At 42.8% G+C, this 23,496-nt stretch overlaps 1 protein-coding gene across 9 annotated transcripts in view; it reads left to right on the forward strand.

The window, feature by feature from the left end:
- KLHL24 (kelch like family member 24) overlaps positions 1 to 21,278 on the forward strand; it is a 23,109-nt gene extending 1,831 nt beyond the window's left edge. For 3 of the 9 annotated variants that reach the window (XM_039727911.1, XM_039727912.1, XM_039727916.1), the window contains 7 exons: positions 1,269 to 1,361; positions 5,111 to 6,098; positions 11,034 to 11,218; positions 12,113 to 12,231; positions 13,296 to 13,484; positions 13,912 to 14,100; positions 15,253 to 21,278. In XM_039727911.1, coding sequence (XP_039583845.1) covers positions 5,179 to 6,098; positions 11,034 to 11,218; positions 12,113 to 12,231; positions 13,296 to 13,484; positions 13,912 to 14,100; positions 15,253 to 15,453 — 1,803 coding nt within the window. In that variant the 5' untranslated portion in view covers positions 1,269 to 1,361; positions 5,111 to 5,178 and the 3' untranslated portion in view covers positions 15,454 to 21,278. Of the gene's footprint in view, positions 1 to 619; positions 1,362 to 1,539; positions 1,738 to 5,110; positions 6,099 to 11,033; positions 11,219 to 12,112; positions 12,232 to 13,295; positions 13,485 to 13,911; positions 14,101 to 15,252 lie in introns of those variants that run through there. The other 6 variants (XM_039727914.1, XM_039727918.1, XM_039727917.1 and 3 more) reach the window with 4 other exon arrangements.
- The last annotated feature ends 2,218 nt before the right edge of the window (positions 21,279 to 23,496 follow it).

A 23,496-nucleotide genomic window follows, 5' to 3' on the forward strand; every position in this document is an offset into this window, starting at 1 on the left:
GGCGGGGCCGGGGCGCGGATTGGCCGGGGCGCGGGGGGGCCCGGCGCGGCCCGGGTGAAGGTGAGCTGGAGGGCGGGCCGGGAGGAGCCATTTTGTGCCGCCGCCTCCGGCCGCGCCGCGCTCGCCTCCGCTCGGTTTTGGTGCCGCGCTGTTCCCCGCGGGCTCCCTGCCCGGCCGTGCCGTGCCGTGTTGGGGCTGGGTGCGGGCGGGTCCGCTCTGCCGCTTTCCCCGCTTTGCCGTGCTCCAGCCCGGCGGGCGCTGGCCGGTGCCGGATGTGCTGGCATCTGGCTGAACCCTGGAGCCCTGGGAACACTGGCCGGGGCTCAGGCTGGGTTTGGCTTAGCAAAATCTGAATCACGTGCAAGAACGACAGCGAAGCCAAAGGGGAAGGATTGGGACTGTTTCACTGTTTACCCATAAGTGAATGATACTACGCAGTGTGCTTTTTCCCTACTTTTTTTCCCCATTTAAATTGTTTTTTCCCCCTCTGACAGACCTTTTCGTTTACAAAACGGTACATAAAGGGTTCTGCAGTTTCAAGGTATCCTTTTTCAATGCTTGTTTTTGTTTTGTTTTACTTAATAATCATGACTCTCATGTCCCAGTCAGTTCCTGTTTTTTACTGGGTGACTTTTGAGGGCATTTAAGGCTTTTTCTGTGTGTGTCACTAGCTTGTATAACTATTGAGTTTTGCCATTCTTTCTTTTTTAGAAATGAAGAGAGTGTTCTACATTAGAATAAAAAACTTCTGCAGTTGAGCTAACTTGTATCATGTCAATCAGTTCGTCAGGTCAATTCTTGTTTACTAGTTAATATGTATTCTTAAAGACTTCATTTTTAGGCATTCCAATCCTCAATATCCCTTGTAAACCAAGAATTTTTGTTTAAAAAAAATTCTTTAAAACCAACAACATTCTTGGTTTTTTTCTTATCGCGGAGAAAGATGAAGGAAGGCGAAATGCTGCGTTTGTTTTTTTTTTTTTTTTCAGAGGGAAAGGTTATGCTCTTTTTGCCCACGCCCTCTTCCTTTCCAAACAAGAAGAGCACGTGCGGCCGGGGGATTTGTTCTGTGCCTCAGGGTAACCCCACACCGCCTTATCTCCCATCACACTACACCCGCCCTGGCCCAGCCTCAGCGGCAGCTCCAGGCCTGGGCACAGCACCGTTCCCGTGCTGGTTTCGGCTCTGGGGGGCTCGGCTCGCGGTGACAGCGCGGTGCTGCCGGCCCGGCCCGGCCCTTGCCAGCGCCTCCCCTTCTCCCCTCACAGGCGTCAGCGCTCCCGCCTCGCCCGCTGCTGGCAGCGGTGGCCACGGGCTGGACGTCGCCTCCCGGCAGCTGCAGAAGCCCAGCGCAGCCTCAGGTACTCGGAAAGCACAGCCCGAGGGCGGGCTCTGGGCCCGGGCTCACCTGGGGATGAGGTGTGGCTGGAGGGCTGGCCCCGAGCTCCGGGACACGGGAGCGCGGCTGCGGCTGAGGGAGGGGGCAGTGCTCAGCAGGGGCCTGCGCTAGGGAAGGAGGGGTTCACTGCAACACAACTATTTTATGAAAGAGGATTTACTGATAGAAGGTGTCAGGGCAAACGTTTTATAGACTTCTACCAGCCTGTGAATTGGGCTTGTAGGGTGTTTCTGAGGAGCAGCTTGTGCAGACAGGCTTAGGGGTGGTGTAGGTGAAGGAAATAGAGGAACCTGAACTCGTGGTGAACCCAGCTTAGCTCAGAGATACGTGTGTGTGAGGTAACATCCATGTCAGAGCCATGTCTGTGTTTGGAAAGCATTTGTAAAACCTGTTGATTATAAGTGTGATTTGTTTTACCTGTCTGGTTTTTCAAATGTGTAGACTCTGAATGCTTAAGATCCATGCTTGTTGACCCTTGCTCAGGCAAGTAATCCAATAGATTTTGTATTATTTTTTTCTCTTTGATCAAATACTTCCCAGTACTTGGGCGGGGGGGAAATTGTATTTTTCTTTTGCTTTGTTTAAACTTACGGAAGAGATCTGAGTGTTAAATTCTCTGAATGACTGGTGTTTTACAGTGCAGGGTCTGTAGGCGGATAAGGCATATAAGTGCCTCTGCACCCAGGCAGGGTGCAGACAAGTCTGTGTTTCCCCCCTTTGCACAGTATCCAGCTCAGCCTCAGGCACAGGTTCCCCTCTGCTTTTCCCACTTTGGCAGCTGGAAGGTGACATTTGAAAACTGCTAGAGCAAGATTTGCAGGAAGGCAGCACGTAAATGTGATAGAGCTGAACATGTGACGCTGTTACTGATAGGCTTGTGAAATTGTTTTGCTGAAGCAAACCTGCAGAAGTAATTAACTGGACAGAAATGGAAGGAAAGTACATTTAAAAACAGTATGTTCTGTGATGAAGTGGAGTTCTTTCTTTCTCCTTTTTAGTATCTTATTTGTGATTTTAAAATATTTATCCCCTTGAGTAGTTTTTACTCTGTGGATTTTTTTTTCATTCTCCCATTTCTTTAAACCATTAGGACATTAAAAATAAAAATCATTTGCTGACCACTAATTTTGTGATGTCCTAAGCATAAAGAAGACATTGCTTCCTTCAGTGAGCAGTTGTAGCCCAGAGCCCTTGTTTCTGGTTGTTAATGATTGCATAATACAGTACTGTCTTAACTTCTCACATAATGAGAAAGATACCATCTTGAAGAATTTCTACTTAGTTGCTGTGTTTTGCCCTTTCATGCAACATCAGGGTCTTGCTTTTCATTTCAAGCTGTCTTTGGAAAAGTTCCCTTAGCTTCTGTGAAATTAATCTGATATAAATCTGCGATGCTGGAATTGAGCCTTTCATGTTTATATTTATATTTGCGTTGTTGTATTTCCCTTTGCTGCTTTGTTTCTGCCCACTTCCTCATGCGGGTAGTACCTAGTTAGTAGCAGTTGAAATTCAGTGCAGGGGTAGGATTTTGGCAGCAGGGCTGGTGAGGTGCTGGGGGTGGTGGTTGGTGTTGTTTTGTGTCGGGGCTGTGTCACTGCGGGGTGAAGTGATTGTGCAATAGGTGGGATAGAATGTCAGCTGCAGATCAGATTGTCCATTTGTGCCTCGTTAGTCTCTCTGAAGCAATCAGTTATTAGATAGGCTCATTGCAACAGCGTTTTTCAGGCATCAGTGTGACAACTGGTCCTATTTCAAGTCAAATTAAAACTAAGTGTTTTGTAGGGTAAATGAGCCCCAGACCAAGAATCTACCTTGTAAATTTGTGTAAAAAATTTTATGGGGAACGGGATAGTTTTAGAACCTCTTTTCTCAATGAGTGAAGGGGCAGCCTGCATTCTTTCCTTGCTGTTTGTTCAGATGGTGCCTTTTAAAGGTGCTGTGTAAAAAGGCTGTTTAAAAAAAGCACATCCATTGTGTGCTATATTAAGTAGTGACGTGGCCAGTCTGGGACTGGGTAATTGCAGCTCTGAGGATGGAAGCTCATCAGGAAATGAAATTGCCGTGAGGAGTTGGTGTTTCCTGACTGTGGATTCAGGGAAACTGAATAAAACCTTGGGAGGCATGAAAAAAATTTCCATAAACGTAAAAATAATTCAGTTTGTGGCCTTGTAGACATACAAGTAAATATTACATGCATTTGGAATTGTGCCAGTGCCAGGCCCAAGAGGGTGCTTTGCCAGCCTTTTGCTACCTCAGTATATCTTGGTCTGCATTCATCCGGGTCATTTTTAAGGTCAGGAGAGGCAAAAAGCCCTGTTGTGGTAGATTGGTTGCTCTCACTAACTCTTACATGCATTATTTGCAAAGTCAGCTACATTTTCTTCACCTACACACTTTAATATTGGCACATGCAAACGTTTGAGTATTTGATTTTTGTAACTTCAGTGCTCTGATAATGTGAGTGTTGTGTTTGCATGCTGGGAGGAACCTTTACACTTGTACTTGAAACTGGAAGGTGTTCAAGCAGAAACTTCTGCTAATAATTATTTGCTAGTAGTGCTTTGGAAACAGAAAATTTCGCTGTCCTCAGCAAGTTGTCTTTTGTTCATATTTCCAGTAGTTTTAAACAAAAAAAATGTAGTTCATCTTTCATTCTGATCTGTGTGCTAGCAGTTTACATTCATTTTAATCAAATTGTAGATTGTCCGTGAACTAATTTTTAGAGGTTAGGAATGAACAGGTAAAAACTTACAGTCAAGGTTACTTGTTGAGATCACAGATTGTTATTTAACTCTAGTGTTACAAGACTTCATTATGATAGACTTTATAATGAAAATGGAGTGGTTACTCAATTAAATTCTTGCTTTTAAGATTTCAGTCTTCCCTCCCCACTGCCCTTTTTGACTGGTGCTATTATATTAGTACTTTGGAGACTCCAGCTGAAATGAGGATCAGAAACAGAAAATTTCGCTGTCCTCAGCAAGTTGCCCTTTGTTCATATTTCCAGTAGTTTTACACAAAAAAATGTGGTTCATCTTTCATTCTGATCTGTGTGCTAGCAGGTACATTCATTTTTAATCGAATCATACATTGTCAGTGAACTAATTTTTAGAGGTTAGGAATGAACAGGTAAAAACTTACAGTCAAGGTTACTTGTTGAGATCACAGATTGTTATTTAACTCTAGTGTTACAAGACTTCATTATGATAGACTTTATAATGAAAATGGAGTGGTTACTCAATTAAATTCTTGCTTTTAAGATTTCAGTCTTCCCTCCCCACTGCCCTTTTTGACTGGTGCTATTATATTAGTACTTTGGAGACTCCAGCTGAAATGAGGATCACACTGAAAAAAGGGAAAAGTTGAAGCTCTTGATCATTATTCAGGAGATTTTTGGCTTCTGTCCAGCCAGGTGATTTGCTAGAGTCGAGATCTTGAGATTTTTTTATCTTGCACAGTAATGCAGTACCAGTGATTCTGGGACATTCAGAAACTGCCATCCAACTGTTTCCTGGGTATATTTTGCATTTAACACTTGGCAGTGCTGCACTGCCCTGGGCAGGGTGCACACTAATTTGCCCTGTGCTTGCCCTGACCAAGAAAGGTCAGCAATTTCATCAGTTCTTAGAGTGAGCAAACAAGTCTTGTCTAAGTCCTGTGATGCAGCTAAAAGTGTGTCAGACTGAGTACTGAGGTGTTTTCATTTTTCAGACCGTTGCACTGAGAAGGAGAACCTCTGCAAGTTTTTCTCAATGACTCTATAGCCAACTGATGTAACAATGGTACTAATATTGGGACGCAGACTGAATAGAGAGGAGAGCGGGATACGAGATTCCCCTGCAACCAAGCGGAAAGTTTTTGAAATGGACCCAAAATCGTTGTCAGGCCCTGAGTTTTTCGACTTCTCCTCGGGATCATCCCACGCAGAAAGCATTCTCCAGATCTTCAATGAATTCCGAGACAGCCGGCTGTTCACGGACGTCATCATCTGCGTGGAGGGCCGCGAGTTCCCGTGCCACCGCGCCGTGCTCTCGGCCTGCAGCAGCTACTTCAGAGCCATGTTCTGCAACGACCACAGGGAGAGCAGGGAGATGCTGGTGGAGATCAACGGCATCTTTGCCGAAGCCATGGATTGCTTTTTGCAGTACGTGTACACGGGCAAGGTGAAAATCACGACGGAGAACGTGCAGTATCTCTTCGAGACGTCGAGTCTGTTCCAGATCAGCGTCCTGCGCGACGCCTGCGCCAAGTTCCTGGAGGAGCAGCTGGATCCTTGCAACTGCCTGGGCATCCAGCGCTTCGCAGACACGCACTCGCTCAAGACGCTGTTCACCAAGTGCAGGAACTTCGCGCTGCAGACCTTTGAGGATGTGTCCCAGCACGAAGAGTTCCTGGAGCTGGGGAAGGACGAGCTCATCGATTACATCTGCAGCGACGAGCTGGTGATCAGCAAGGAGGAGATGGTGTTCGAGGCCGTGATGCGCTGGGTGTACCGCGCGGTCGAGCTGCGCCGGCCCGTGCTCCACGAGCTCCTGACGCACGTCAGGCTCCCGCTCCTGCACCCCAACTACTTTGTTCAGACTGTGGAAGTGGACCAGCTGATTCAGAATTCCCCAGAGTGCTATCAGCTGCTGCACGAAGCCAGGCGATACCACATCCTTGGAAACGAGATGATGTCTCCCAGAACTAGGCCACGCAGGTGAGGAAATTCTTTTAACCTTTTTTTCTGCAGAAGGACATAATTTGGTGTACTGATGTTTGATATGTGCATGCCTGGAGAAACGTCTCTTGCAGATTATTTTACTTTGCTAAACTCTGGAGCTGCTGCAGTTACCCTTCTGTACTTCCCCACATGTCTGAGAATGTGCATAAATGAGTCTTTTTACACAGAGCACTGTATTGTTCTAAAAAAAGGTAAGTGAAGTTATATTACCTTGTAAGTAAAATACTTTCTTACGGTTAATGTTTGCTAGGGGAGATCTTAAGTTACTTCATACAGTAGCAGTGTCTTGAAGAGAACTTACCGTGCTGTGGCAGGAAAACCACTCCATTTCCCCAGCTTTCTTTTTGTAACAAAGTCATGTAAACGTACAGCACACCACAAAGGATGTGGATGTGGGTATTATGTTTTCAGAGCATTTCCTTGCTACATCACAAATATTTTACAGGTGGAGTAGCACATGTATTTTTAATAGACAGCAGAACAACAGGTTGTTAACTGTAAATAAACCAGATACTGTATTTTCAAAGAATCATGAAACAGTTCCTGAAGTATTTTGTGCTCATTCAGTGACATTTTAATAATTCACAATTGCTGCTGCTTAATAATGTGTTAGACAAATAGGTGACTGAGGTTGCAAGAAGAAATGAGGAAGAATCCATTAGTGGCATTTATGAGCAATGGCTATTATGATTCTTTTTTTCCTGAAAAATATTTTCCCTGTCTCATGTCAGCGATAGCAGAGATGATCGTTCATAGTTAACTCCAGCTGATTTGAGCAGTTTTTAATAAAATCGTATGTTGTGTTAAGGTGATGCAATGATGGTCTAGACAGATTGTATTAGGAGTTACTCCTCTTTGTTTACTCTTACTCATATGTGGTTGCTCTACAGTGACTCTGCAGGGAACCTTTATTTTTTTGGCAGGTGTTAAAGGCTTGCTTAAGGGGAAAAAAAAACCACTTGGCAGTGTTTGCCCCATTAGTGGCTTTCCAGTCGTCAGTCCTGCCGTGAGAGAAGAAATTCATCCTGAAGTCCCTGCAGCCCTGCTTCCACCCAGGCTTTCTAAGCTGTGCACTGCCGTGGGAGGTCGGAGCAAGCGTTTGGATCACGGCACTTTGGGAATTGCTGCAGTGGTTGTTTCTGGGCTGCAGGGAGGGACCACGGCAACTCAGACAGTCTGAGGGGGCTGCAAGCTGCAGTGTTTGGTTTGGTGTTTGTTCTGCTTTTCTTACTCAGTTGGCTGAGGAAGGCAAATACACTCAGGAGTTCTGTCAGTGTGGGGGATGGATGTGCTTCAAATTCTGAACATCCCCAGAGTGGGGCTCTGGTGAAGTCCCTTGCCTAATACAGGTTGATTTCTGAAGCCGGGCGGTTTGTGGGTTTTACTCCTGAGTTTTTTAAACTGCAATGGGAGTTTGAGTAGATAGGAACAAGAGAAGTAATTTACAAAGAGAAAAACTGGCTGGCATCCCAGCAGGAATTTTTTCCCCTTTTCTATATTACATTCATGGAATAGTTCTTTGTCATTTGTTTCTGTTGTCTGTTTGTTTCCGTTGCCTATAGCAAAAAGGGATGATATTCTGCAATAGTTGCCAGGTCCCCCTTCCCCCATGTTTTCATCGACCTTTTCTGGGCATTTTGGGGGGCTTTGGGGAGTGGAGGGCAATGGAGAGCTCTTTTCCTTTTTTCTTGCCTTCCTCCACTATCTTTTCTGTATAAACTATTTCTAAAAGGAGACAGGCTCCAGGATAAAAAATTCCCACAGCAGAGCTTTTGGTGAAACTTTGGGATATAAATTGTGATCAGTTATATGGATATGGATGCAGCCGTGGGTGAAGTGGGTTCTACTTGTTTTTTCAAAGAACAGACTACATTGCAATTCAAGTTGATTTTTTTTTTTTTTGCTTTTTGAAGCCAGTGAAGAGTTACCTGGCAAGTTAAGAGTTAAATGAAAGTTTAAAGTGTGGCATAACTGTTCTCTTTGCCACTAAGGCTCCTTGGCAAATGCAGGTCTTTCTGAGACAGCCTTTCAGTTATGGACTTGCAACAGTGACATCTTGAGGCTGTCCCTCCTGTCCCTGTGAGCCTGTCCTGTCCCTGCTGTGGTGTTGCACCCCAAATCTGCAAGCTGAGACCAGGCAGAGCAGTGACACACTTCCATCCCCAAAACTGCAGGGGCTCTTCCTGCTGTGTGCCTTCAGACCCTGGTCAAAGCTGCTGTTCAGCTGTCTGGTACCAGTACCTGAGTGTGCTCCTTAACCAGAAATCAGGATGTTCACACATTCCAACATGTCCTTTTTGGTTGCCTACGGAAAGCTTCAATGTAGTCCCTTCTTCTTCCTATTGGAGATGGGTTTCTGTTTCACTTTGCATTTTGTCTGCTACAGCATTTCCTACCCAAAATTAATTTAACAGTGAGGAAGAAAAATGTAGTGATTTACCAGAATTTCTGTAGTTTGAATTTCTGTAGTTTGTAGCATGGTTTTGAATGTGATCAGTTTGAAGTACCACAGGTTCTTCTGTCCAGCTCATGCTGTGCTGGTTGGTGTTTTCACCTCATCAAGAGGTGTGTGTGGAGCTCAGGACCCCTGGAAAGCCTGCTCTTGGGTTTGCATGGAATTGTATGACACCTTTGATTGTCTTCCACTCCCCCTTTTCTATGTAATGCACCGTTCTTGGTGGGATGGTGTCTCCCGGAGTCTTTACAGACTGTTTTAACACTGTTACTTTGCTCACAATGTTTCTTCTGAGGGCTAAAAGAAGGGCTTCCTGTACCACTGGTTGAGGTCACAGCTTTTTCTAACCTTCATTTAAATATATCCTTAGTTCTTTTCTGGAATTAGCCTTTGCCTGAATGTTCTTTTTGTGTATTCCTACCACATTTTACTGTTTTTTAAAATGGGTGTGCACTCTGTCATTTGGAAAAAAAAAAAAAATTTGAACTAACTATAAAACCTGCACAGTGCAAAACTCATTCAAGAAAATACAACGAGGAAAATTTTTCTTACCTGAAGAAAGAATCTGGTCATTTTAATACCCATTTAATATGGGTATTAAAATGTTAGGAAATTTTGTTCTCTTTGGATTTGAAATACTGTGCTAAGTTAATATTTTCTTGAAAAACTCCATTACAGCAATTCATAAAAAGCTCTCTCTGAGCAAAGTTTTTTAGTTCATTTAGTTTTAAACCAAAGATTAATAACCTGTCACAGTCATCTTTTCAGTGAGCCCTTAATTCTAATCTAGAAAGTAATGCACAGGCAAACCTCTTTGTACACAATTAGCTGGTGTCTTTGGGCTTGCTTCTAAGGCAAATTATGAGTGTCTTGCTTTTATGGAAGTCCTTTTCCTGGGTAATGCTTGGTTAGCACAGGAACTTCCCCTCTCTTACCCTTTGAGAGATTATTTTCAGAGCTGTTACTCAAAAAAGCAAAACCCAGTAAACAGTAAATGCATAGAAACCAGGAGGGAGCATGACTTCAAAGCTGAGCAGCTGGGAAAAGTTTCTTCTGACAGGTTCAGGTGGGTAAGGTCCATTCCTCAGGCACATCTCATTTATCTCATCCTGTGGGATGCCAGCATTTAGCATTGCCTTTGCCTGTTTGCAGTATTCTGGGTAGAAACCTGTATGGAATATTTCAATTTGGTGTGTGGTGACAAGGAGATAGAAGGGCTCACGAGTTTTATTCATGTTTCAACACAGGGAAAGCTTCAACAGGATTTATAGGTGAATATGTGCATAAGTTCATGTTGGGAACTTGAGGGACAGATCATGTAACTTTTACCTCAAATCCAGTCATAAATCTTCTCTTCATTTTTGAGAGAAGACTGCAGTCTTCAGCAATGGCATGAATGTCTGTTCTGTGAGATACCTATTCACAGTGGGATCATAGTACAAAGCACAACACAACAAAAAGGCTCATCAGAAATAAAATCAATCTTACATTCACGTTTGCTTAACTGACAGCAGTTCTTGAAATAACGATGTCAGTGCAGAGTGCTTTAATTTTAAAATGCTGTGGAAAGAAAGGAGTTTGTCACAAATGGTGACAAGAAGTCAAGTCTGAGAGGAGGAAAAAAGTGGTCACAGTTTGATTTGCACATCAGAGATAGTTGGTTGATTCTCTACATTCAAATGTTCATTAATTTTTTTAGATAAGTTTTGTTAGTGCTGTGAATATAGAACATGTATAATGCAGAAGTATCTGGTTAGTAATAATCAGTGTGTGGAATAGAACTTAAAGGTCTATTTGGGTACATTGCAGACTGTCTAATGCCTGATTTATTCCCACCAAGTTAACAGTTTTTTGTTTTAGGTTTGAATTTTTATTTCAGTACTCCTTAATGTTTCCTCCTGTCACTGCTGTTTTCACTTTTACTGTGTGTTTGATCTAAGGTCTTTCTGGTTTTCTTTATTTTGGTGACTACATTCCTTCTGCTTTTAAACATTTGGAATATTTAGGTCATGTAAAGTGTTATAGATTTTGTAAAGCTCAGGAGGGGGAATGAAGACTGATTTCATTGTGAAACAGGTTGTTCATCTCATTGTCTCTGGCCTGGCTTGAACTCTGTTTCTGATCTATGTGTACAGTCAAAGGAAAAACTTTATTATAGTAAGAGCTTTCTATGTTATTTAATAACATGTTTTTTATATAGAATGTTGTGCAGTGCAGGTCCACCACATACGCAGGACTCCTGTCAGTGTGGTAACCTGCTGTGTATTGAGACAGCTGGAAACAGTGAAAACCTGCTTGATAAATGACTCCTTCTTCTATTTTATTTTTCCATTGTTGTTATGAAGTTAAAGCTAAATAGTATTTTTTCTGATTGTTGCAGAGTTTTGAAGACAATGTTGTTTGGCCTCCATGTACTAATATCCCTACATCTTAATTTTCTGTGTTCACTTTTTTAGATCAACTGGTTATTCTGAGGTGATAGTTGTTGTTGGAGGCTGTGAACGAGTTGGAGGGTTTAATTTGCCATACACGGAGTGCTATGATCCTGTGACAGGAGAGTGGAAGTCACTGGCTAAGCTTCCAGAGTTTACCAAGTCTGAGTATGCCGTGTGTGCTCTGCGGAATGATATTCTTGTTTCAGGTGAATAATCCTAAACAATTCAAGACTTCTTTCTTTGTTTGGTTGGTTTTCCTTGTGTCCTGTTCGTGGGGTGTGTTTGTTTTGGTTTGCTTTTGAAGTAGTGTGGCAGATCTTTGTACTGTGAACTTCCAGAAGCTCAGCTGAAAGTCGCTTGCTGCTGTGAACACCATCCCCAGCACAATCTTACTGTAAACAAAAGTGTTTTCTGGAGTTCTTGTTTGGCACGAATCTGCAGTTTTTTACAGCTGATTCCAGGACATCAGTTGTATTTAAAGAGACCAGCTAACTAATGGCTGCTTTGAAATACAGCAGGAGCTTGTGTGCTGCAACAGCTGGGAAAACTACAGACAAAAAATCCCAAGCAGGCTTCTCCCAGCAGCACATTTGGTCCTTTAGCAAGGGAGAATTACCAGGTGCAGCTGATGGTTCAGACAGCAGGCTGTGTGTGTTGGTTTAACCAAAGCAATGTCTCCTCAGGTGTGTGTGCCTGTGTCACTGGAACAAAGGGAGAAGCCAAGGAGATGCTCACAGAGCAGAGGGGGGTGGGGGGATGTGCCACAGGCAGGGCATTTCAAGGGTCTCATCTGGGTGGTGGCACTGCAGGAAATCTGAAGAGCTTGGGCAAAAGCCATTAAAATGCATTCTAACTACAAGGAATAATCTGGTGTGATTTCAGTGTTATGGGAAAGGAAAACGTGTGGAAAAAACTTACTGTGATTTTATCTTTGAAATCCACTGCAAATTACTTATTCAGTGTAATGTATAAATGCTGGTAGATCCTTATTACATCCCAGAAGTGGATATCAAGTTTCCACTGCCCACTCTAGAGGGGAGTTTTAATCATTAGCATTGTCCATTCAATAATTATTCAGATTGGCATGTTTCATTTTAAAGGTGGAAGAATCAATAGCCGGGATGTCTGGATTTATAACTCTCAACTTAACATTTGGATCAGAGTTGCCTCCTTAAATAAAGGCAGATGGAGACATAAAATGGCTGTTCTTCTGGGTAAAGTAAGAGAAATATATTTTAATTTATTTATAGTGGGAATGTTTGCTCTATATAAGGAAACAGAGGAGAAAATACTTAAGTATTACTTTGTATTTATTGTAAAATAATTTTAAAATTATTTTTATATTTTCAAGTACAATACTTCAAACGGTTAGGCTCTTCATCAGTCAGACACTACCCATGGACATGAAAATCATCTTACTGCTCATTTATTTTTTGGGGTTTTGTTTCTTCATCATTGAAGTGGCTTATTTCCCAGAAGCAAAATTTTGGGAAGCAAAGAAGCATCTGGATTTGCCTGTGCTTCAAAATGCTAACAGTTCATGTAGTTATTAACAGAAACTGATATTGCTCTAAACGTTGGCCGCTTTATTGAATGTTTTCTATGAAATAAAGCAAACACATGTCATGTGGAAATGGGAGGTTTTGCTGTATTTTGAAGGCAAATATGTCTGGCCATAAAACCACTAGCTGGGACTCCCATACTGAAAGTTAGACAAGATGTGCTTGTGGTGTCACTTGATCTTCTTAGAGTTGAAACGTGCAGCTAAGCAAGCAGAGGGAAGAAGGTAATCACAAATAATGAGGAGCTCTGCTTCCTAAATATGAAAGAAGAGACAAGAAAGTAGAGTTTACAAACTGAGAGGAGGAAATGGTTCAGTAAGCAAGTAGGGAAAAAGCAAAATACCAAAAAAGCAAAGGTAAACTCAGATGGGCATTTGCTGCTGCTGTTGTTGCTGACTGTTATCTAAAAAAAGAGAAATACAGAGGAATGCTTTTTCTAACAAATGCTATTCAAATAAGAAGTTTCTACTGCAGTATTAATAATACTATGCTTTGGCATGTGTTTGCAGTGTCATTCCACATGTGACTGAATGGAACTCTCCAGGGAGTCTTTACCTGTTATTTTCAGACCATATTCTTCTCCTTCTGTGTATAAATAAAAAATGTGAGGAATGTGTCCCTTGACAAACCCAGCAAATCAGTTTTAAATGGATTGGATTTGCTATTTAAATGTAATAGCTGCTGCCAACAGGACATGATGGTGGTTTCACCCTTTGTGCAGGTGTACGTGGTGGGAGGATACGATGGGCAGAACCGGCTGAGCAGCGTGGAGTGCTACGACTCCTTCTCCAACCGCTGGACTGAGGTGGCTCCCCTGAAGGAGGCTGTGAGCTCCCCCGCTGTCACCAGCTGTGTTGGCAAGCTCTTTGTCATCGGGGGTGGCCCTGATGACAACACCTGTTCTGACAAGGTCAGTTGCCTCTGTTGGGTTGTATCTTCTATCCACAGCAAACTGGATTGCTGGTTTAAAACCAGGTCCCTCAGGAGATCTGCTTGAGCTGTTTTTTGCTGGGTGGAGTGTGGAGTTATTCTAATACAAAAATACAGAGTAGAAAACATTAATTGATCAGTACTCTTCCTGTAGTCTTCCTCATGGATACATTGCATATATCATTGGCTTCACAAGTTCTGTGAATTCTTAAATGGGATTGTTTGGAAAACAATGTAAAATATTCCTCATATGTGTACATTATTGATATATGGATCTGCATGTATGTTGACTCCAGTTATTTTGGGGAGGCACTGCTGCTTTGTCTCTCCTTGTGTGACCTGTGTGGGTGGGCCAGGCTGTTCCTTCAGTTGGGCTCTCAGTCCAAAAGGCCTGTCCTTGTTTCCAGGTTCAGTCTTATGATCCTGATACCAATTCCTGGTTGCTCCGTGCCACCATCCCCATTGCCAAGAGATGCATCACGGCCGTGTCCCTGAACAACCTGATCTACGTTGCTGGCGGGCTCACCAAAGCCATTTACTGCTATGACCCCATTGAGGACTACTGGATGCATGTACAGAATACATTCAGCAGACAGGTAATTACCAATCAAAAACACAAAGGCAGCTGAAAGGTACTTTTTGATGTTCTTATCTTGGCATTAAATAAGTATACATTTGCTTGACCCTGATAGAATGGCATCTCTGATTCCATTCCTGCTTTGCTCTTCATCTGTGTAATTCAGAACATCACAGGAGGTTTCTAAACCAGTAGCTTTTCAGCTGGGTGTCACTTAGGCAGTCCAGGCTTTGCTTGAGAGCTGTTGCTGTTGAAGAACAGTAGAGTGGATGATGATTTCATTGCATAGACATTACCTTCTGTTGTATGTTGTCATTTAGACTGAAGGGAGTAATTTCCTTATAATTGATTAAAGCCTTTCAGTGTAACAGGAAATACTGAAGGCTGTTTTTACAGTGTGAAAAAGCCCCACTGTATAGCACAGAAAGTGTTTGACTTCAGCAGTGAGAGCTCTCATTTCCACGTGTGGGACACTGAGCAGGATTTAAACGCGTCTGCTCAGTAGTGAAGTGTGTGTGCAGCAGTTATATTTCCCCGTTTTAAAAACACCAATCACATATTCTATGGTGTTGCCTTAAGAGAAATTTGTTCTTTTTTTCCCCAGCCTTCCCTCTGTTCCTCTGTTTTAATCTGTGTTCTCTATTTAACTGAGTACTTTTTCCATGCCTGCTTTTGAGGAAGAAATAAAATCCTATCTCTGTTTCAAGTAAGACATAGCACTGTCTTTTCTTGTGCACTATTTTTAGTCATGCCTTTCTTCCTCTCCACATTTACACCCCTTTTCATTATCTGTTACTCCTCTAAGGTGCTTCTCCTTTTTCCCATTCTTTGCATTAATAGTACCTCCAGTGGTCCCTCTTCTGAAAACCTTTGTTCTCCCCTCCTTTCCCTATCTCAGATCTTTCAGTGGTAAGTACAGTGTTCAGTTGTATTCCATCGTTCCCTTTGTCTGAGCTATGTATAATAAAGGCTTGGACCTGAAATAGTCTTGTGCCACTGCTTTCCCTAATTTTTGTGCTCTCTGCACTGGCCCTTTCAGGAGGGAACATTATAGGCCAGGCTGTTTACAGAAGGCAGTCACAGTGCTGCCCTCCTGCACTGGGGCAGACACGCACCAATCAAGTCTTGCTTTTTAAATAACAGTGTGTTCCCTTGTGTTTTCTTGCAACAGGAGAACTGTGGCATGTCTGTGTGTAATGGAAAAATCTATATCCTTGGTGGAAGACGGGAAAACGGTGAAGCCACAGACACTATTCTTTGTTATGACCCTGCAACGGGCATTATCACAGGAGTGGCAGCCATGCCCAGGCCAGTATCGTATCATGGCTGTGTGACCATTCATAGATATAATGAAAAAGGCTTTAAACTGTAACTTTTCTTGAAAAAAGAAGAAGAATGAATCCAGTGGTCTGCTGCAAGACAGGCTTTTTAAAGATTCCTGAAGTGGGAATTCCCTGCCTAAGTGTCATGAAAATTATATCCTGTGCCTTTAGAAAAAGGGTTAATTTAACTTACCAAACAAGTCTACAAACCTATCCAGTAACCAGAGTTCAGATATATCTGCTGTGGGCTCTGATATGAGAGCAGGACGTTGTACAGTGGTTGGAAAGTTTGCCCTATGTGTCATTAGTAATGAAAACCTTGAAAGCTTTTTGGGGAAAGTGCCTTCAGCATTTGTGCCTGTGTCTTTAAAAGCAATATCTTCAAGGTGTTTCCAGTTCTGCTAATGGGAAAAATGCATAGGCAGGTAAATCCCAAAGAATCATTCTGGATCATTATCTGCAATTTAAAAAGCTCAATTATAATTCCTATGCATCGTTCTTAAAAGCAGATTACTTGACTTAACCAAGTAGATTTTTTTGGTCAGATCATGCATGGGTTGAAATAAAAAAAAAAAAGAAAACAACGACACAAAAAACCAAAGCAAAACCAAAACACCAACAAAACAAGCTACACTGGACAAATAAGAGAACCTCTGAGAAATGCTTTCTTCTGAAGGACAAACTGGGTGTTTGGTGAGCCACTACAACACACTGCAGTGATGCTTGTATACTTTAACCCTGTGGAACTTATTCACAGTGCTTATAAATGTCCAGCAAAGAAGTACAAGGCTACATGACATGGAAAACCAGTGGGTTCAGGCATGCAGCTGTAAGGCAAAGTTTGAATCACAGTTTTTACCTTTTTGAATAGTGTGGGTGAAGGCTGAGAGTTACTGGGTTCACTCTGCTCACTGCAGTGTCTAAACTATTGAGGAAATAAAAGGATGTTGAGCTCTGGATTCTCTCAGTTTTCTGAATCACATTATAAATTACCTGATGGTAGAGGTGGGACTTGAGTTGGTGCCCTACAGCTTATAAATTGGTGTTTTGTATGTCTCATCTGCAGAGATGGCAGAGTATCCAGCAAGTATTTCTTGGCCTTTCTTCAGACAATCACTTACTGCAGCACAGTTAAACTACTGAATAAGCTGCTTGGCCATAGATAAAGAAGTTCTGGGAAGGTTCCTCCATTCACCAGAAAAATATCTGTGGACCTGTCCATGTAGCCGTATGATGTGTTTTGGTAATTTTGAAGCCTAGGAAGCACCTGTATTTTGATGCACCACCATTATTGGGTTGGGGTTTTTTCAGTAAAGGTATTTTTGAAGTCCTCCCTAGATTTCTGTACTAGGACTCCTTATTTCCAGTACACAGTTGTACAGTTGAGGCACAAAGATCATAAAAACTGAAATAGCACTTGGGAGTTGGAAAATGAATAGGATTGTCTGTGTACCAATTTCCTGTAAATCACCAAAAACCTCAGGAACTGCCTTTCAAAGGAATTCTGAGGACAGCAGCCAGTCAGGAAATCGGTCGGTGCCAGGGCAGAAAAACCCCATAAAACGCCTGCAGAGCCAGCCCTGGCCTCGAGGTTCTGGTCTCTGTGCTTGCTCAGGAGGGTGAAAACAAGCACCATCTCTGGAACGTTGTTTGTTCCACTGGACTTTCCTCATCTGTTTTCCCAGAGTATTTCTTCATGAGATGGAAATTCTGACCCTCAGTGAAGCTGTGCCAAACTGGGAGTCACCATTTTCAGTAACATGGTCATGAGTTTTAAAGAGCACTGGGAGCTGCACTTTGGGATGCATTAACTTGTAACCTCAGGAAAGGACACAAATTTCAGTTTCTGGCTGAATACCAAACACTGCTTTTGATATGGTAAGAATACTGATAAAATACAAATCATTGCATATCAGTGATGTAATCAGGAGGTCAGACCCTGAGCATTCACCTTGCCCTAAAAAGAAAATCCTTTGATATAATGTAAGACAAATGAATCAGATAAATTAATCCTTTTCTAAGTTTCATCTGTTTTGCTCACCAAGTTTTACTTTGAAATGGCAATTTCAGTACCTGTGAATAAGGTCTGTTGATTGCAGTGGTAATTGCCCTGTAACTGATTTTATTGTACTAACAGCGTATATAGCTTGTGCCATCTTTGTAAATAAAAATGACAGACTATAGGAGCACTTCATTAGAGATGCAATTTGAAAAATATCCTCCTTTCCTTTGATTTCCTCTTCTTTGTATTCAGACTTGTAACATTGTCATGCTATACTGTTTTTAAACAGTGCTTATTCTGTAGGTATAGAACAGTGTCATTTAATCTGTGTTTATAATACTGCACTAATCTGTAAATAACAAGATACTGCTTTCCAAGGTTTTTAAGACTAATTTTATAGTTTATTGGTCTTTTCTTAACAATTTATGTACTGTTACTGTTACCTGTTTTTGAAAATGACAGTGTTTAATGAACCAGTAAATGCAGAAATGTAGATGCAGAAAACTGCTTACAGTTCTTCAGAATCTGTATCAAAGCTGAACAGTTACAGTGTGGAGCACTGCCAAGTGGCAGTTACTGAAGCAATGATTTCTTCAAAACAGGCAGTGAGTGTTTCTTCTTGCTTGTTTACTCTGTAAATAATTTGCACTTATGGCCTTCTCTGTTACAACAACTATTTTTAGATATACTAGAAAAGAACAATTTCACCTTGATTTAATGAAAATGTACCATTTTTCTAGAAGGATGCATTAATTTGGAAGTTGCATTCCTGAGCCACTTGTTCTCCAATGCATTTCACTTAGGTATAAATGGATTCAAAGATTTAACCTCTCACTCTTATGCATATCCAGATGCTTGCAGTTTATGAGCTTGTGCAGCAAGTTGGTTTTAATTTTTTCCTATGTCTCAGCTAGGAGAGAAAGTTGTTAATGTCATCTGCTATAATCAAATTATTTCCATCATAAATGGTAGTAGGTTTGGTAGCTGTAGAGCACCTGCACAAAGGTGTAACTTCAGCCCAGCCATACACAGGAGGGCTCAAGCATCTCCAAGTCACACCTAAAAAATAAATTCTACGAATTGTCTTCACTCTGCTAAACAGAAATGAGTAAATACTTTTATCTATTTTGATGTCCACTTCTGTTCTTACAGTGTGATGTTGATTGAAAAGGCAGTTGCTGCTTTCTTGCAGCCAGGCTTCTGGAGGGTTCTGAATCACTGATCACTGCAGCACATGCAGCCTCTAGCCCTTGGCTTGTGGCTGAAGCATTCCCCTTCACAGCCATCAGCCACAGAACATTGCCTGCTCATCTTGTAGCTGTAGACTCCCTCCTTGGGAGTGGTTGAGTTGGCACAATTTGTGGAATCTCTTCCATTTTATGTTGTGTCTGGTAGGTATTTGGGGGATTGGGCACTGTGCTTTCCCCTCCAGCACCAAAGGGGTCCAGACTGTACTGTTATTTTTTTCTTTTGATTGGCACCAATCCAGTTCTCATCAAAGGTAGCTTTGTTTGTACTCTGTTGAAGCAGAGATATTCATGCAGTTTATGTTGATATGGACCCTTATCGTAATTTACGAAGATTTTTAAATAGTATTTTTAACATGGCAAAGTTTTGAGAGAGGCTGATGATGGAGGAAGAGGAAATGTTCACCTGGACAGATTCAGAGGAAGCTTTGGTCACCAGTGCTTGAGGGCAAGGATGCTACTGCCTGTTCAGTTTCTTCCTCAGAACAGCTGAGTTCACCTCATTATCTTAGGCAAACACTTTGTTTGTCCTGTTTGTGTTTGACTTGCTGCAAGGACAGAACAAGAAGCAGGCCCACTCACTGCCTGTGATTTGATGTTTGCCCTGCCCAAGGCACGGGGGGGCTGATCAGCAGAGCCCGAGCTGAGTCCAGCTCTGAAGAGCAGAGGCAGCAGAAGAGCATTGGAGCAGGCTCAGAGATGGCAGGAGGAGAGCCAGCGTGTTTGGGGGTTGCAGTTTGGCTGGGCTTGCTGAAACCAGGGTGTTCAGGATGTTACTAAGTTTGCAATTCCAGATGCTGAAACTCAGGTGGAAAAAATGTTTTCTATTTGTCAACTCACTGAACTCTGGAGCAATAAAGATGCAGATATGCTTATGGTCTGCTAGTGGCAGTGCTCAGGAAAGCCAGGGGTTCATTTTCTGAATTGCCCAAATAGGCAAGTAGCTGTGGAACCCTACATTTACCATTGAAGATGGCAAAACCCAATTCAAGAGCATTAAGAATCTCACAAGATTTGATCATTGTGAGGCACAACGAATATTTTCATCTGAATGTAGTCTCATGTACACAAGAAATTACAAATGAAATTATTTGTTGTGCCTGGTTAAGAAAATCTGAGCACCACATACTCAGAAAAGGAGCCTACAGGGTAAGATGAAATTTCTAAGCAGAAACCTGCTGTCTGGTTGGGGGCCAAGCAGTGGTTTGGGTTTTGTAAAATATGTTTAGCACACAGGTTTCCTCAGTATGGAATTATTTCAGATGGCATTAATTGAAATGGATAATGGATCACGATTGTGTAACCAGCAGCCTCCCACCAGGCCCAGACCAGCTGTGACTCTGTGTTCCCTGCTCACTGCCTTTGTGTCACACACAGATTCATGATAATGTTACTAAGAACTGTAAGCTATTTGCAAGAATATTTCTTTTTTTCTACTGTAGACATCCAGTCAGTGCTAGTATGTTTGTGTGCACATCTGTATATGAATTATTTTGTGATCATTCTCTGATAGTGCTGTTACAAGTGATGCACATAAAGGCCCTGTGTACAACTTGTTAATAGTGTAATTAGGGCTTAGTTTGTATGATTAGCTCCAAAGAAAATAATGTGTGTTAATTTTGAAAAAACCTGTGCCTTGAATTCACCTATATTTTTATCCATTGTGAGGAAGAGCTTGGATTACTCCTCCCAGTTTGTTACCTGTATTATGATTGGTCTTACTGTCCAGACTGTTAATGTCCTCCTAGGAGAAATAAGTCTTGCCATTCATTAATTAGCACAGTTAAACTTCTTGTTTAGAACATGCCTAGAATGCTTCCATTATTACAGTGCTATGGCAGATTTAATCTTTAATCTAGGGAAATCAGTATTTGTTTTTTTTCTATTTTTTGTTTCCAGCAATGCCTCAGTGACAAAGGACTGAGTTTAGTCTTTGACTTCCTGTCCTTAACATGTACAGTTTCTTGTATTAGTCAGTAGCCTCTGTGATATTTCTGAACTCTCCGAAGTCATCAACCTCTTGTTCAAGATACAAAATATGAAGCAATAATATGGTGCAGCATGGCAATAAGCAAATCAAGAGACTTGAATGTAATGTACTGTTACTAATTTCATCTGTGTAAATGCTGGACCTATGAGTCATTCTCCTTTTGGTGCACCTGTAGCACTTTGGAGTTGGATTAATAGGAACTACTTGGCCATGGAAAGAGAGTTTACCTCCTGAACTGTTACTCATGTGATATTTTCGCCTGAAATCACATCTTCATTTTCCTTTTTTTTGCTGAGGAAAGCAGCAGTTCTTGCTATTCCTTGCCAGTTCCTTTCTTTTCTGAAATATAAAAGCTGTAGTTCCACGGAGAGCTGATCTTGCCCTCAAGAACAGCCTGGTGCAGCACAAATGACATTTGAACAGGAAAGCTCAGACCACTTACTGTGTGCCAGAGTCAACATAAGGATCTCACATACAACATTAAGGTCTTCAGATTGTGCTGACAGTAGAAAAGTGATTTTGTAATGTAGCACAATTGCAGTAACACCTGTTATATTTAAATCTACTTCTTGCATAATTCTCTGAAAGTTTTTTAAAGTTCAGTGTATCTAATAAACATTTGCCTTTTGAATAGTTCACTGTGGTTTATTTAGTTTATGAGAAGTTCCAGGGTGGGGCTTGGTGGTACGAGGAGGAAACTCCCTCCTGCTTTTTTTGGGCCACGTAACTTGTTGGATTCTGCCCCTTGTGCAGTCTCTCTCCTTTCATCTGTTCTCCTGCCTCCCAGTCTAGGTGTTTTCCCTGCTCATCTTTCTGTCCTACCAAGGGTCATACTCTGCACAGAAGAGTAAACTTGAAAGAAAACTGGAAAAAGTGAAAAGAAGGGGGTGGGATGTGAAAAATTGGTTCATCCTGGGTATTGTGATGACAAGAAAATATGAACAGACACAGAAGGCAAAACCAGCACAGGAAATCGGGAAAAGCTAACAAAACATTGGGAAGGTCACTAACAAAACATGGCTTGGAAATAATCCTGTAGGTTTATTCTCCTAAAATCAGAGGCTTTGCTATCAAGATGCTACACACACATGGCAGGGCAGGGGCAAGGCGTGGTAGAGCCCAGCTGAAAACGTGGCAGGCCAGCAGTGACAGGCTTGGATACAGCCACAGACTGGCTCTTGCTGCAGTGCCAAAAGCAACTTCCAGTCCAGTTCAGTGCTTGCAGAAGCTCAGCTTACTGCAGAAACAATCTAGAAAAAAAAAATGAAAGGGAATCCCTGCAGGCTGCAAAGCAATGGAAATATGTTTGAGAGCTGGAAAGCCCACCTTAAGGTATTTTAAATCTTAAAACACAGTCAACTGGTGGCAGTATTCTAACAGCTTCTTAGCCTTTCCATTAAGCAGAAATAAGGAAGAAAATAAAATTGAACTACATTACAGTCATTCATGGTGAGCAGGATACTAATTTGAGTTTAAGAACAGTCTCCATCCATCTGCCATACTTCACATCTGTTGCTTGGCAGAAAGAAAGGCTAGTAGTGTCAGAAAGGACAGTAATGATCCTGAAAGAAGAAAAGAGGACCTTGGGGGCTCAGCTTTGAACGTTCAGCACAGACTTGCTAATTAGTGCCCTCATAAATAAGTTTGCCAATCCATGAGTGAACAGGATGTTAATTTGTGCTGGTTCAGGGCTCACTGCATGAAGCATGAGACTGCCACAGGCCATAGCATCAGCTGCACCTCACAGAGGTATTGCAGCCCGGCCAGAACCAAACACAAACCGTGGCATTAACTGCACTCATTGCACTGGTTTAGCTCTGTTTTGAGAATATGAAGTGTGATGGCCACTAAGTACAGTATAAGGGTTTTTTGAAGCCTAAGGGTAGACCAGGGCTCCTATCCTGGCCCATGCTGTGAGCTCCTGCTATCCTGCACTTCAGTCACCCCAGGACTCCTTTCTTGGGCCTTTCCTTTTGCTAATCATAGAATCACAGAATCGATTAGGCTGAAAAGACTCAGAGATCGAGTCCAGTCCATGGTGGCTGAACACCACCTTGACAACTAGACCGCAGCACTAAGTGCCACATTCAGTCTTGCCTTAAATACCTGCAGGGAAGGTGACTCCACGCTCCCCGGACAGCCCATTGCAATGCCTAATCACCCTTTCTGTGAAGAATTTCCTCTTAATGCCCAACCTGACCCTCCCCTGGCGCAGCTCAAGGCGATGTGCTCTCATCCTGTCCCTTGTTCCCTGAGGGCAGGGCCGGCCCCCACCTGGCTACAACCTCATAAAGAGCCATAAGGTCCCCCCCTCCTTGAATGTCCTTTTCTCCAGGCTAAACACCTCATAAAGAACCATAAGGTCCCCCCTGAGTGTCCTTTTCTCCAGGCTGAACACCTCAAAAAGAGCCATAAGGTCCCCCCTGAGTGTCCTTCTCTCCAGGCTGAACACCCCCAGCTCCCTCAGCCGCTCCTCATGGGACTCGTGCTCCAGCCCCTTCCCAAACAACGCTGCCATTCTCTGAACACACTGCAGCACCTTTGTTATCCTTTCGTAAAATATCTTCCACATTAAAAAGTCTTTCTCAGATCTTTTAACACGTTAAAACACGGTTGTTCCAAGCAGCAAGTCAGGATCAAATCACTGCATTCGTCTCTCCATACAGGAACCCGAGCGGGTAGCCCATCGCGGTTTCTCCGCTGCGACGAGCAGCGCCCGCTCTGCCCACAGCCTGTGCCCGGCCCCGGTCCCGGTCCCGGCTCGCTCCGCTCCGCCCTGAGGGAGCCGCAGGATCCCCGGGCCGTGAGGCGGCACCTGCCCGCCCCGCCCCGCCCCGCGCGCGCTGCCCGCCTG

This window comes from Passer montanus, unplaced genomic scaffold, assembly GCF_014805655.1.
Source record: "Passer montanus isolate IOZ18808 unplaced genomic scaffold, ASM1480565v1 scaffold63, whole genome shotgun sequence".
In the NCBI taxonomy this organism is placed as follows: domain Eukaryota; kingdom Metazoa; phylum Chordata; class Aves; order Passeriformes; family Passeridae; genus Passer; species Passer montanus.